Source organism: Anomaloglossus baeobatrachus, chromosome 4 (genome assembly GCF_048569485.1).
Source record: "Anomaloglossus baeobatrachus isolate aAnoBae1 chromosome 4, aAnoBae1.hap1, whole genome shotgun sequence".
Lineage (NCBI taxonomy): Eukaryota > Metazoa > Chordata > Amphibia > Anura > Aromobatidae > Anomaloglossus > Anomaloglossus baeobatrachus.
The window spans coordinates 2,300,645-2,316,615 of record NC_134356.1 but is presented as its reverse complement, the minus strand read 5'-3'; the positions used below and the strand labels follow the sequence as shown (position 1 = coordinate 2,316,615).

The 15,971-nt window shown below is 49.3% G+C and overlaps 1 protein-coding gene across 2 annotated transcripts in view; it reads left to right on the top strand.

Annotated features, from left to right (window-relative positions):
- Positions 1 to 15,971, top strand: part of PTPRO (protein tyrosine phosphatase receptor type O) — a 468,010-nt gene that overhangs the window by 95,966 nt on the left and 356,073 nt on the right. For both annotated transcript variants that reach the window (XM_075343481.1, XM_075343482.1), the window contains exon 5: positions 14,314 to 14,745. In XM_075343481.1, coding sequence (XP_075199596.1) covers positions 14,314 to 14,745 — 432 coding nt within the window. The remainder of the gene's footprint in view (positions 1 to 14,313; positions 14,746 to 15,971) is intronic.

The window sequence follows — 15,971 nt, the reverse complement described above, 5'->3', positions numbered from 1 at the left end:
TTAACTTGACAGGTGTGGACTGATTAGACCCCATGCTTCAAGGGTATACGACCCAAAACTAACACGTCAATCTGGATGTCTGCTATGCCGTAATCCACTTCCTCTTCTGGACCATAGACTATACACATCCACAGAATACACAGAATTTCTACCTCAGTCCACAAACCACAAACACAAACGGGCTGTCCTACCAGGAAGTGTCACGTGGGTGATAGATACTAAATTCACCCTCACTATCTCTTACTTCATGTACTAGTAACCTCTGTTCACACTATATACACCTTATTCTAACGGTCCGTCCAGAACATCAATAATACTGTTTAAAACCAAAGTCACGGGATTCTGCCAATGTTCCTCCTACCTAGGATCGTAGAGAACATCAAATTCCACCGGATACAGTCAGGATCTCACCATGACGCTGTACCGGCCAAAACCAATCCCCCTATCGTCTCCTCTCTGTGGAAGACGCACCAGGATTCTGCCAATGTTCCTCCTACCTAGGATCGCGGAGAGAACATCAAATTCCACCAAATACAGTCAGGATCTCACCATGACGCTGTATTGGACAAAACCAATCCCCCTATCGTCTCCTCTCTGTGGAAGACCACCAGGATACAGTCAGGACTCTTACCATGACACCTGTACCTGCCCTTCAGTCTTATCAATTACTGACTATCAACCGGACACGTTACACACCACACAGCATACTTCAAAGTACATTTTTCCTTTTTTTTTCTTCACTCAAAGACAGCTCTCACTACATTACGTGACACTTCCTCCTTTTCCCGTAAACCAGCAAGTACTCCACCTGCTGCAAATAGACAGACATTTCAACAGGTAGACACAGGTCAACACAATGACATAACAATAAGGACACTATATACACCATCCAGGTGGCTGATCTCACCTGCAGATATAACCATATATATTCATATATGCAGCGTATATAACAACTTCCTCTTTTTCCCTTGCAGTTGTCAGAGAAAAATAAAACACAGAACTTCTGCTTTTCTCCTAGAGCAGACAAAAACCACATTACATTTCATGTGATTTACAATTACATTACATAAATTACAGACAGCTTAAGGTGAACCTGACCACCTTGGTGTGAGATCTCTTAGGACGGCTTATCTCATGCGAGATGGCGGTCATTAGGTGTCTAGACTGGGACAGCCCAACCCCCCCTTCGAAATGCAAGTACACGCATGAGGTTTGCAAGGTGAGATCATACAAATTTTCTCACCTGCGTTTGGAGTGTGCACCTCCACCTCCCGTGTAGTTGCCTATCGACTGAAGGTGTCAGCACGGCCGTCCGCCATCCAGAGCTCCGTCCTAAGGTTCGTTGGGCGCCAAATGATAAGGCCGTAATTTAGGTTGATGCAATCTAATCATGCATCCCTCTTAAACTGTCTGCAGTCCAAATTATGAGTCACTCGTGGTAGCATGCATAACCACAATCTTTCACACACACACCAGAGACGTGCTCAGATATGAATAGAAAGTAAGACTGATTTATTTCCGGAAGTTGTACAAATATATATAACCTTATTGGTTAGGTGCCAAGAATACGTAACACGTCTCCTATTGGATAAAGTAGAACAGCTTATTCTGTGATATACAATTTACTGTAATGTGCTTGGTTCCTCATTTATATTAAGCAATGTCAGCATGATTCACTGGTCACAAGAATAGCCCAGACTGTCTGTCTGAGTCTTATGCCAAGAGATATGTGGGGTACAGTTCAAACAACATCTTAAATCTTGTTCTTTATGGATATCTCCATGTAACTCCTATATACTCATAATAATGATAATCTTGTCCATAACACCGGTGTCCGCAGACCCTGTCGGGTGGCTTTAAGCTCTATCCCTTAGCCCTATGTGGTCACCTTTTCACTGGATGTGTGTGGATGTGACCTCGGTACATGCAGTAACTTCAGTCTTTGGTTTCCTAGCTGAGCCTTGTAGTTCTCCACTAGTTGAGGGGCCAGTCCCCTACGCAGCCAAGTCCCTCCACTCAGGTATGCCGTTTGTGCAACGAGACCACAGATGTATGGTGCACTTCCCGTGGGCTCTAGGACCCCTTCTCTCATGTGCCTGGGCCGAGCTGCTCCAGCTCCAGACCACAGGTCTTCTCTTCTCCGCTCCTACTTCCTGACTGACTAACGTTCTACAGTGTGCTCCCACTAACTAAACCTCACCTCCCAGCTGGCCGCCATAACCCTGGTTTGATGGAGTGTTGCTATGTAAGACTGTGTCTGTGTTTGTGTGTATACCTATTTGTGATCTCCTCCTTACCCAGGAATGCGATACCACACTTCTGGCTGAGATGCAGTACATCTGTGGCGATTGGAGCCTCAGGGGTGCCACACATACTCACTAAAGAAGCAGAGCAATTACCAGGAAGATGGAACACCTGAGCAATCACCAGAACCAGCATGGAAGCCTTCACTGTCATTCAACCTGCCAGCCAGAAACCCAGGAAAACACACCAGAGCATCACTTAATGTGCAAGATGCTCTGCACAGAGTAATCAAAGAGTAATCTCAGCCAGCAGGGACTAAGTCCTTAAACCCATTAGCATCAAAAGAAAAAGTAAATCCACTCCAATACAAGATGTAACCTGCAGACACAACATACTCGTGACAGTATCCCGCCTTCTATAAGGGGCCTCCAGACCCTCAGGATCAGGTTTGACTTGGAAGAGATGCTTGGAAGGAATGCACCAACCTACTGGCATTAACGTCTGATAAATCTTGGAATCCGGCTCTTCAAATGTTAAACTTCTTTATTCTTTACTGTGTGAAACAAACTGCACACGCCAATTTCCCTTATGGCCCAAACAATGCGTTTCAGATGTCAAATGTCCTTAGTCATGTTATGTGGACTAAAGCGGTTCTTATATTAACTTCCGATGCTGGTACCCACATCCTTCCTTCCAGACCATAACCCTTCCAGTGTACCAAGTATTGGATAGAGCAGCAAACAAAAAGGGGAATCAACAAACCTTCTACCTTCAATAACCGCTGGAGGTGTCAGAAACGCTGATGGTTCAGAGGACGCAACATATTTCTTGGGCAACAACCTATGGACTAGATAATGGATTTTAAGTGTTTGCAGAACTCAATGCCAATAGGAATAAATGAACCTAGGACCCAGTTTCCAAGAAGCGACTTTTAATCTAAATTTTTGTTGGATAACCACACAGTCATTTACATACAGGTCCAGAACTGGCAAAAGTTTTTTTTTTATCAGCTATGTGTTTGAAAGGTATGATGAGAGACTCGGACAGACATACAGTCTTAAGGGTGCTTTACACGCTGCGACATCGCTAGTGATATATCGTCGGGGTCACGTCGTTAGTGACGCACATCCGGCGCCGTTAGCGACATTGCAGCGTGTGACACCAATGAGCGACGATCAACGAGCGCAAAAACGTGAAAAATCATTGCTTGTTGACACGTTGTTCATTTCCTTAATATCGTTGCTGCTGCAGGTACGATGTTGTTCGTCGTTCCTGTGGCAGCACAAATCGCTATATGTGTGACACCGCACGAACGACGAACATCTCCTTACCTGCGTCCACCGGCAATGAGAAAGGAAGGAGGTGGGCGGCATGTTCCGCTCATCTCCGCCCCGCCTCTGCTATTGGACGGCGGCCGTGTGAAGTCGCTGTGACGCTGCACGAACCGCCCCCCTTAGAAAGGAGGCGGATAGCCAGCCAGAGCGACGTCGCAGAGAAGGTAAGTCCGTGTGACGGGTGTTAGCGATGTTGTGCGCCACGGGCAGCGATTTGCCCTTGACGCACAACCGACGGGGGCGGGTACGCTCGCTAGCGATATCGGTACCGATATCGCAGCGTGTAAAGTACCCTTTACTGTCATACAGGTAGATAAAAACCATCACATCCTGATGCAACCCTGGCCACAAAAAATGATGAGAAAGAGGGTCCAAAGCTGCTTTACTACTTGAGTGACCTGTAAAAAATGATTTATCATATTCACCTAAGGATTTAAGATGGAAATGTGTCTCCCAGAGATATGGGGTACTCGGTTCCGGACGGTGTATAACTGGGGAATGTCACTTTGGTGGCCGTTGCCCGGTTCCGTGCCCTGGGTGCTTTTTGAAAAGGGGACTATTTACAGGGGATTGTTGAACAAAGTTTATACGTGACTCCACTTGCAGTTTTGCGGCTATAGGGATGGAGCCGCCATTGCACAATGTTCACTACTGGGGCTGGTGTTAGTGGCAGCCTTGATGTTAGGCCCTCCGCAAGCAGGGCCAGGCCTCAGAGGACAGGTGATGCAGGTGGATGTTAAAAGAAGGGAGGCCACAATGGGAGTTTGGTGTAACTGGTTCTTTTTACTCACTGCAAGCTGGTAACTGGTCACCCGAGGAAGGCTGGTCTTGACCGCTGGTGCCCCTAGTCCCAGTGCCGGTTTAGTGACCTGGTGGCTTCTTTCCCCAGCACCTGTCTTTGTTTGGTGGGTCTCCGTGGCATGGAGCGGCTGGGGGTCCCCTCCTGGTTGTCTTCTTCAGCAGTTCGTATGACGATAGCGTGAACCCTGTGGGGTTGGGGCCTCTGGTCCTGTCCCCGTTTCTCCCATTGATACAGAGTCCCGAACGTCAAGGTCGGTGAGGTCCTTGATGGTCCCCTCACTGTGCAGATTTTATCAGGTCTGCCTGGAGCTTTTGCCTGACTTAGGATTCTGTACCCTGTTGGTGCGTAGTTTCGGGAGTACTCCACCGGCAACTAACCACCTGGACCCTCAGGTCACTGTTCACTCCTGTCAGTCTGTCTGCTCACTTTCACTGTCTCCGACACACTCTTCTCCACTACCACCATTACTGTGTCTCTTCTCCACTGTCTGCCCCTCCCACCTGATTGTCTAGTGGACTAGACTGGCTCCACCTCTAGGTGGCCATCCATTGGCCCAACCCTAGCCTGGTACCATTCTATGGGGGATAATTTGGGGAAAAACAGGAATTTTGTGAGTGTTACCGGCACCGGTCTTCTGGGTCCCTAGAGGGTAGGCCCTGCATCCCGGTGGGGATGCAGTACCTTGTAGCTCCCTGATGGCTTCATGGGCGCTACAGAAACTTGAAGAAACAAATAATTTCCCTTTAGGATCAGCAACAGGGGTGCCCCTCTGAACCTTGGCAGCACTGGCATCCCCCTGAACCTTTCACATCTCACCCTCAGCATCAGAGCACACGGTGGAAACCACCACCCCCTTTTGCAAAAAAAAGTACAATGTCATCCTAACTTTTTTCCCCAGGGCACCTCTGTGGCACACCTCCCCAAAGGCATAGCAACAATGCACCAGCAGGATTGCCCAATGACTCCAGACCACACCGCCTCACAGATACAGCGACAATGCACAAGCAGGGTGGTGACCCAGAGCATCACAGCACCCAGTGTATAAGGCTGATTCCCCATGAATCCAGGCTACACTACCCCACAGGCACAGCGACAATGCACCAGCAGGATAGTGACCCGTGACGCCAGGCCACAATGCCCCACAGGCACAAGGACAATGCACAAGCAGGGTGATGGCTTGCTGCCCCACAACACTCAGTCCACAAGGCTGAGTCCCGATCACTCCAGGGAACACCGCCCCACAGGCACAGCAACAGTGCACCAGCAAGACAGTGATCTGGAGCCTCACAGCACCCAGTCTACAAGGCTAAGTCTCCATGACCCCCAAGCCACACTGTCTCACAGGCACAGCGACAATGCGCCAGCAGGAGGGCGACACAGCAACCAGTCTACAAGGCTCAGTGACCATAACTGCAGGCTACAGGCACAGTGACAATCTACCAGCAGGGAGTTGACAAGAAGCACTACAGCACCCAGTCTGTCTACAAGGCTGAGTCCCCATGACTCCAAGTCATACCACCCCACATGCACAGCAATAATGCACTAGCAGGGCAGTGACCTGCAGACTCACAGTATTCAGTTCACAAGGATGCGTCCCCATTACTCTAGACCACAACGCCCCACAGCTACAGTCCACCAGCAGGACAGCAACCCCTTGCCTCACAGCACCCAGTCTACAAGGCTGAGTCCCAATGACTCCATGCCACACTGCACCACAGGCACAGCAACGATGCACCAGCAGGGCGGTGACCCACAGCACCCAGTCTACAACACTCAGTCCCCATGACTGCAGGCCACACCACCCCACAGGTACAGTGACAATGTACCAGCAGGGGGTTGATACGGAGCCTCACAGCACCCAGTCTACAAGGCAGAGTCCCCATGACTCCAGGCCACACCACTCCATGAGCACAGTGACAATGCACCAGCAGGAGGGTGACACAGTACCCAGTCTACAAGGCTGAGTCCCCATGACTCCAGGCCACACCACCCCACAGACACAGTGTCAATGCACCAGCCAGGCAGTGACTCGAATCTTCACAGCACCCAGTCTACAAGGCTGAGTCCCCATGACTCTAGGCCACACCACCCCACAGGCACAGCAAGAATACATCAGCAGGGCGGTGACACAGCACCCAGTCTACAAGATTGAGTCACCATGACTCCAGGGCACACAGCACCATGAGCACAGCGACAAAGCATAAACAAGGCGGTGACCCGGAGCCTCACAACACCCAGTTTACAAGGCCCCATGACTCCAGGGAACACCGCCCCACAGGCTGTCACTTTGGTGGTGGTCACCACACCTATTAGGTTAGGAATTACTGACCCACTGAGACGTTCACCGTGATGTGGCAGCGGCTTCATACAGTCTGATCAGTTTTACAATTTCTTCCCAGTGGTATTAGATCATTGTGTGGTTTTTGGATAATCAACCCACATCTTTCTCTGCACTTATAGCTCAGGCAGAACATCAGACGAGGTCACATGACAGGTTTGGGGGTGTTCAGCCTACCAACCACTGTCATAACAATTCTGCATTCTGCATTCACCAACTTGGAGAAGGACGTTGATCTTCCATCTACCTCAATGAGTTTTCTTTATGTGCGAGGAATTAAGTAGATGTGTACGTCATGGGTAGAGATGAGCCACCCCCCTAGAGTTTGAGTTCGGTTCGGTTCGTCGAACGGTCCCCCGTTCAACGAACCATTTGACGAACCGTTCGATGAACCACTCGAACCCCATTGAAAACAATGGGAGGCAATCACAAACACCTAAAAACACCTGGAAAACACCCTCAAATGTGTCCAAAAGGTGACAATCAACTCCCAAGACAACACAAACACATGGGAAAGTGACAAGGACAAATAGCCATGCGATAACTAAACAGCTGGAAGAGGAAAAAGAGGACGAGACACAGATATAGGCATGGCATGCCCTTCTAAAGTCATGAAAAACACCGCCAGGTTACTCCAAGCTGCGTCTCCCTTTTTTCCCAAAATTGGGCCACACAGACACCCCTTCAGTGGCATCACTTGTGCCCCAGTTGCAAACTTGATAGGTAGATTTGCATCAAGCACATTCCAAAATATGCCAGCCTTAACTGTCCCCAGGATGACACCGGGGTAGGTAGCAAAGTCTTTGCTGAACCATGACTTGTTCATCTTGGCTCGTTTTTAAAAACACCGCAAGGGGACTCCAAAGTCTTCATTTTTTCCAAAAATTGGGCCCCACACACACCACTTTAGTGGCATCACTTGTGCCCCAGTTGCAAACAGGATGTTTTGATTTGCATCAAGCACATTAAAAAATATGCCAGCCTTAACTGTCCCCAGGATGACACTGGGGAAGGTCTAGCAAAGTCTTTGCTGATCCCAGATCTGTTCATCTTGGATCATTTTTAAAAACACAGCAGGGGAACTCCAAGCAGAGTCTCCCTTTTTATTTCAAAAATTGGGCCACACAGACACCCCTTCAGTGGCAGCACTTGTGCCCTAGTTGTACACTTCACAGGTAGATTTGCATCAAGCACATTCCAAATCCACAAGCATTTACTCTCCCCAGGATGACACAGGGGTAGTAAATTCCTTGTGGATCCATGACTTGTTCATCTTGATGAACGTTAGTCTGTCCACATTGTCACTGGACAGACGCGTGCGCTTATCTGTCAGCACACACCCAGCAGCACTGAAGACACGTTCAGAGACAACGCTGGCAGCTGGACATGACAAGATCTCCAAGGTGTACGTGGAGAGCTCAGGCCATTTTTCAAGATTTGAAGCCCAAAATGAGCAAGGCTCCAGTTGCAAAGTCATGGCATCGATGTTCATTTGGAGATACTCCTGTATCATCCTCTCCAGCCGTTGACTATGTGTCAGACTTGTTGTCTCTGGTGGCCTTGCAAAGGATGGTCTAAAAAAATTATGAAACGATTCCATAAAATTGCTGTTACTAGCACCAGATACGGTGCTGCTGGTACGGTTAGACTGTTGATGACGAGACCGTCCCATGTTTGTCAAGTTACAACTGGGAGATTCACTCCGTGCACCACTGGTGTTTGCTGGAAAGCCGAGCTAAGATCGAGTAACAGCTTCTGCTGATACTCCTGCATACGTGCGTCCCTTTCTATGGCTGGAAATATATCACACAATTTGGACTTGTACCGGGGATCTAATAGTGTGGCAAGCCAGTAGTCATCATCACTTCTAATTTTGACAATCCGAGGGTCATGTTGTAGGTAGTGCAGCAAGAAGGCGCTCATGTGTCTTGCGCATACATGCGGACCAAGTCCTTGCTGTGTTTGTGGCATAGAGGTGCTAAACGTTCTTTCTTCCTCTGACATCTCCCCCAACCTCTTTCAACTGAAATTTGACCAAGGTCTTCCTCATCCGCTGAGTCTTCCATGTCCATGGACAGTTCGTCCTCCATTTCTTGATATTCTCCTGCACCTTCCTCAACATTTTGCCTGCTACCATGCACCCTTGTTAATCCCTCTCCCCCATCGTCCCATGCCTGCCGCGTTGGTGATGATGAACGTCTGGACCTTGGTGATGTTGTTATCCCTTGCGCATATGAATCCTCCTGTACTTCCTCCCCTTCCTGTTGTCCCAACCCCTGACTCCGAATAGTGTTTAGCGTGTGCTCCAGCATGAAAATGACTGGAATTATCATGCTGATAATGGCATTGTCAGCGCTAAACATATTCGTCGCCATGTCGAAACTGTGCAGAAGGGTGCATAGGTCCTTGATCTGAGACCACTTCATCAGGGTGATCTGCCCCACCTCTGCATCTCGTTGGCCCAAGCTATATATACGTCATGACGTATTGCACCAGTGCTCGGCGGTGCTGCCACAATCGCTGTAACATGTGGAGAGTCAAATTCCAGTGTGTCGGCACATCGCATTTCAGGCGATGAACCGGCAGGCCGAAAGACTTCTGGAGCAATACAAGTCGGTCAGCTGCGGCGGTTGAACGGCGGAAGTGAGCAGACCGTTTTCGTGCCCTGTGCAGAAGGCCATCTAGGCCGGGATAGTGTGTTAAAAATTGCTGGACAACAAGGTTCAGCACGTGAGCCATACAAGGCACGTGTGTCACCTTGCCCAGGCGAAGGGCCGCACTCAGGTTTGCAGCATTGTCGCACATGGCCTTACTTGGCTGCAGGTTGAGTGGAGACAACCATTTATGAAACTCGGACCGCAGAGCTGCCCACAACTCAGCCGCTGTGTGACTCTTAATTCCAAGACATTTCAAGCTAAAGACCGCCTGATGCCTTTGCGCTCTGCTGCCAGCATAGTAATGAGGGGTGCGTGATTCCTTGTGCGCAGTTACAACGCTGGTGGCCTGACCAGGCAGGCTTGGGGCGGAGGTGGAGGACCCAGACGAGGTTGAGGAGGCAGAAGTGTTGGAGGAACTTATACATACAGAGGATTGATGCACAAGTCGTGGGGACGGCAAGACTTGTTCAGCAGACCCTTTTCCATCTATCACCATAGTTACCCAGTGCCCATGTAACGCCCCTGTCCATGCTTACTGGTCCAAGTATCAGTGGTGAAATGCACCTGTTCACACACAGAGTTTGTCAAGGAAGCGGTCATGTTGGGTGCGACATGCTGGTGTAGCACAGGCACACCTTTCTTAGAGAAGTAGTGGCGACTGGGCATCTGGTACTGGGGCACAGCGACGGACATAAGGTCTCGAAAATCCTGTGTGTCCACCAGGCGGAAAGGCAGCATTTCGGTAGCCAAGAGCTTACAGAGAGATAAAGTCAACCTCTTAGCTTTGTCATGGGTCGGATGAAATGACCTTTTATTTGGCCACATCTGAGGGACAGAGATCTGGCTGCTGTGTGTAGACGGTAGTGAGTAGTGTGTCCCTGGTAAAATGCAGGTTTGTGAGGAAAGTGCAGGCGGAGACATGAGGTTGCCTTCATCCAACATTGGTGCTATCGATGTCTGAGAGAGCTATACACCCGCACTTGTTTCCACTTCCAAACCAACTGATGACCTACCAAGCAAACTGCCTGTCGCGGTTACCATGGTGGAAGGTGTGCTTGGAAAACCAGGTGTGACAGCTGTCCCCACAGTCATAGAAGATGAAGAGCACGCAGATGCACTGGAAGGGGCAGGCGGTGGTTGGCCCGCTACGCTAGGCCGCATTGCAGCACAGTGAGCTTCCCACTGGGAATTATGCTTGGTATTCATGTGACGATTCATGGAAGAAGTTGTCAAACTGGTGAGCTTTTTGCCTCTACTTATAGATTCCCGACAAAGTTTACAGATCACATGATTTGGGAGATCCTTTACAAGGTCAAAAAAGGACCAGGCTAGGCAAGGCTTAGAGGACATGCGACCTGCAGAGCCACCCCGACTTGTGCTCAGAGGCAGAGTGGTGGCTGAGGATGCAGTTGTAGACGTGCTATCAGTACTCCGACTCTGTCCAGGAAGGCGCAAGGTAACTTCGTCGTCAGTTGCATCCTCCTCCACCGCCTCTGTTGACCTCCTCAAGTGCCTGACTGTGGCTTGACAGTAAGTGGGATCTAGAACTTCATCATCAAGCGTTGTGTTTGCACTCCGCTCGCCCTCAGACCTAGCCTCTTCCTGCCCTGACCGAATATTTAAGTTTTCATCCCAATCTGGTATCTGTGTCTCATCGTCATCAGTATGTTCCTCATTGTCTACACCAACAGGTGTTACAGTTTGTGAATGAGGGTCTACATTATGCTCATAAACTTGGTCATAAGGGCCTGAATCTGAGTCACAAAGCTTTTGGGCATCACTGCAGACCATTTCCTGGCCTGCACTCCCTGTAGCTTGGGAGCAGACCTCTAATTCCCAGGCTATAGTGTGACTGAACAGCTCTGCAGACTCAGCCATCTCTGTTACACCATACTGTGCAGGGCGGGTGGAGACTTGAGAGCTGGGAGAAAGCAAGTGTGATTGGGACGACAACTCAGAGGACTGTTGTTTTTTTTTATATGGTAGTTGAGGTGGTGGAGAGGGCACTTGTTGGAGCACTTGAGATCCATTCAAGCATGTTCTTTTTCTGTGCATCATCTACATCTTTCTTACAGTTGTTCGGGTCCGTAAAAAAGGGAGCACATCGGATTCTCCACGGAAAGTAGTAGACATCTTACTTTTGCTGGAAGATGGCTTATCTTCAGCAGATGATAATGTAGCTTTGCCACCTTCCCCACGGACACAAACTTTTTTCCCTTTTCTAACACGCCTATTCCCCTTTCCACCAGCATCTGTCAGTTTGCCACTCATTTTGTTAGCGACAAGATTAGCCACTTAAAATGTGGTAGCAAAAATTGAGCGGTGGTGTAGATTGCAGAGGTGGTCTAGCTTTATTGACAGCTGAAGAACCAACACTGACTATCCCAGACAATGCAACTATGACCCTAAAACTGGCAGCACTCTTTGCTATAAAAATAGCGTAGCAAAATGTGCATGATGGTTGAATGAAGAGGTGGTGGGACTTGCTTGGCACCAGTGGGACATAAAATTAGTATAGCAGACACTTTTTGTTCATGGGTATATATATATATACAGAATATTAGTATAGCAGCCACTTTTTGGATGCCACTAAGTTTCAGCACTGTTTGCTATAAAAATAGCGTACCAAAATGTGCATGAGGGTAGAATGCAGAGGTGCTGGAAATTGCTTGGCACCAGTGGGACAACAATGGAGTATAGCAGCCACTTTTTGGATGCCACTAAGTTTCAGCACTGTTAGCTATAAAAATAGCGTAGCAAAATGTGCATGAGGGTTGAATGCAGAGGTGGTGGGACTTGCTTGGCACAAGTGGGACACAAAATTAGTATAGCAGACACTTTGTGGATGCCACTAATTTTCAGCACTGTTTGCTATAAGAATAGCGTAGCAAAATGTGCATGAGGGTAGAATGCAGAGGTGCTGGAAATTGCTTGGCACTAGTGGGACAACAATGGAGTATAGCAGCCACTTTTTGGATGCCACTAAGTTTCAGCACTGTTTGCTATAAAAATAGCGTAGCAAAATGTGCATGAGGGTAGAATGCAGAGGTGCTGGAAATTTCTTGGCACCAGTCGGACAACAATGGAGTATAGCAGCCACTTTTTGGATGCCACTAAGTGTCAGCACTGTTTGCTATAAAAATAGCATAGCAAAATGTGCATGAGGGTTGAACGCAGAGGTGGTGGAAATTGCTTGACACAAGTGGGACACAAAATTAGTATAGCAGACACTTTTTGGATGCCACTAAGTTTCAGCACTGTTTGCTATAAAAATAGCGTGGCAAAAGTGGGCAGGAGGGTACAGTGGCCGGGTTCTCTGGGTCAGTGGACAGGAAAGGAAGCCTCACTTTCTATCCCTCCTAATGGTGAAATGCAGCAAGGAATTCCCTGAGCTTAGGTACACAGACGCTGTTATCTGAAGCTGTATACAGCGTTTCCACGGACCTGCCTGTCATCTATGGCTCTGAGCCCCAGAAAATCAGCCCTGAAAAGGGCTGAAATAAACTTCTGTCCCTAATCTGTAGAGCGCTGTGTGTATAGCGTACACAGCCAGAGCGGTGACAAGATCTGCATGAGCGGTGACTGTCACCTATACGCAGAAAGCAAATAATGGCGCCGTGAGGGAAAATGGCCGTATTTATAATGCAAGGACATGTTACATTCACAGCCTATGACACATGCCCTTGCTTGTCTGGCAAAAGAGACCACTTAGCTGTGTGTGTGTCTGTGATTGGCTGACATGCTGGCCCGCCCCACTGCACGAGCGCTTAGGGAAAAAAAAAAAATGGTGATCGCCATTATCCCAGCAGCACAGATCTAAACGCGCCCCCCCACACACACACACTATACGCTGAAATTTGATAATAGTGTGAATCACAGAGTGACTCACACTATTACAGTGAAAAGCCAGCTAGTATCTAGCTCGGCTTTTTGCTGATCGAACCGTTCTCGAACGTAACTCGAGCTGTCGAGCTTTTAGCAAAAAGCTCGTGTTCGAGTTCGATCTCGAGCACCCCCAAAATTACTCGAACATGAAATTGGCGAACCTTGAACCTCGAACATCGCTCAACTCTAGTAATAATGCCACCGCTGAGCCCCCCACAAACTAATGCCACCATTGTGCCCACATGGTAATAATGCCTCCTTTGTGTCCTCTAGATGGTAAAAAATATTAATGGTAGAAAATATTAATGCCCTGTGGAGGTGGCCTAGAAAAGTATCCACATTTTGCTCCTAGAAAGTAATAATAGTGCCCTCTGTGCTCCTCTGACGGTCACAATACCCTGAGTGCCCGTATAACAGTCATGTTTCTTAACATTGTGGCTGAGTTGCTGGGGTTCCTTCCACAGATGATGGGAGCAGATTTAGGAAAGAGAAAAGTCATGATCCGCACTGGTGTCACCAACAGCATTCTACTACATGCAGTATTAGTAAAAGCAGAAGGCATGATGGGGTGGCCGGATGTAATACAATGGGGCCATGGGGCCAGATGTAATACACAAAGGGCCACGGCACCAGATGTCATATATAGCAGGCAATGGAGTCAGATGTTATATACCGGAGACAAGGTGGATGGACATTATACATGGGATGCTATGGGGCTGCGTGTTATACACTGGAACCTACACTGGGGGCCACGGGGCCAAATGTTATACACTAAGGGCTATGTGGATGGATATTTACACACAAGGTGCCACGAGTCCAGATAATATACAAGGGGCACAACAAGGCCAAATGTTAAACACCGTAGGCTGTGCAGCCAGATGTAGTACACCAGGGGCCTCAGATCCAGAGGGTATACACTGGGAAATATGGGTCGGCCATTATACACTTGGGGCTATGGAGCTGAAGGCAGAAACCCAAATTCAATGATGAAGTTTAATTCTTTGACTTACTCCATACAGTACATGTCCTGAATGTTTGTTCTTTTCTCTATAGCTCCTTTTCCACCAAGAAACATCTCCATACAAGTGTTACTGCTAAATCAGAGCAACACGAAGGAGCTGATGGCCGATGCCCCTCTCTTCGAATATTCTACATCTGATCCCATCACAGAGAACGTCGAGATCCTGGAGGATCAGTTTGAGAGCTCAGCAGTTAGTTCATCCCACAACTGGAGTGACCATAAAGCATCAGACCTTGAGTCCACATCAAAACCATACTGGTGGGAGAATGAAAATGTGACAGAAGACAGTGAGGGCTTTGTGAACGAGATAGCACCCAACTCTCACAACCAGACCCTAATTATCTCCTCATCTGAAGACGCCTTGTGGCCCACAACCCTGCCCAGATTCAGACTCCTTCTCAGTTGGCTCCCTCCAAAGCCACCAACCGCCTTCGATGGGTTCAACATCTACATTCAGAAGGACGGTATGTATGAGTTCTCTGTGCAAGCTTTTGTACTGCCCCGTGCTCAGCAGACGAGCTGCTCGGGTCTGGGCCTTCAGTGGGTGGCTCGAGGGTCTCCGGACCCGGGGGTCCTGCGGTCACTCCAATCAAAAAGGGGTTTGTGGTTTGTGGACGTAGTTGTACGGCCGGAGCCGTGTTAAGTTTGTGACGCCACCCACGGCATGTGGTGAAGGTGGACACCACCGCTGCAGTTACGGGGCACCCGGGGGAGATGTTTGGCAGCAAGTTGTTAACCCCTCCGTGGGCAGGGATGGTGGCCCCGGGACCCATTGGGGGTGTTTGGCGGTGCAGGGAGAAGGGCAGCCGGAGGGTGCTGTTGTACTCACTATTAGTAAACACATGAGTCTCATGTAAACCAAGGTGATGGTGGTCGGTGCCCGCAGCCGGCTGCAGTCTGGTCCCCCACCCGGCTGGTGGTCTCTGTCTGTCTTTCTCCCGCACCTGTTTGTGATGGTAGACTACCTGCACTTGCAACTTCAGGAGTCCACTCCCGGCTTGTGGTTGCCTAAGGAGCCTTTGCCCGCAGACGCTGGCCCGTGGGATCTCTGAGCCGTGGCGGTGGCTTTCTATCCCCCTCGTTGGGCTGTTGTCTTCAGTCGGAACTTTGGGTGGGACAGGACCTCTAGTCCTGGCCGCAGTCAGTTAATTAGCTAGCCCCCAGTAGCTTCTGGACCTAGCTTCAGGGTCTGAGTACCCCCCTTTGTGCTTCGGTTTCCGAGTCAGTTCCCCGGGTCGGTACCAGCGGGCTACAACCCCATCCCGGTCCACCTCGGTTCCACCAAGCTGTCTTCCCGGCTCCTGCAGACAGAGGCCTCCATCTGCCTCCAAGCAAAAAGATACCAGGGCTCCTACCCTGGCACCTGCTCAATTTGTTTTTTTTTTCTCTGCTGGAGCTGCACACAGCTCCAGCCCACACACTTCTCCAACTTGAACTCTAGACTTGATCTCGCTTACTTTCCCGCCCTAGGCTATCTGAACTCCTCGGTGGGCATCTTCCAACCGCCTGGTTCCGCCCCCTGGTGTGTCCATCAAGCCCTGGGGGGGTGACTAGGGTTTAAATGTTTGGCTATATGTTTCCTATGAGGGACAGGTGTAATGCGGGGCCCTATCTGTGACTACCTGGCTGGCAAGGGCATCACACTGCTCCTTGGTTAACCACAGACCATCCGCGGGCTGTCCGACCACCA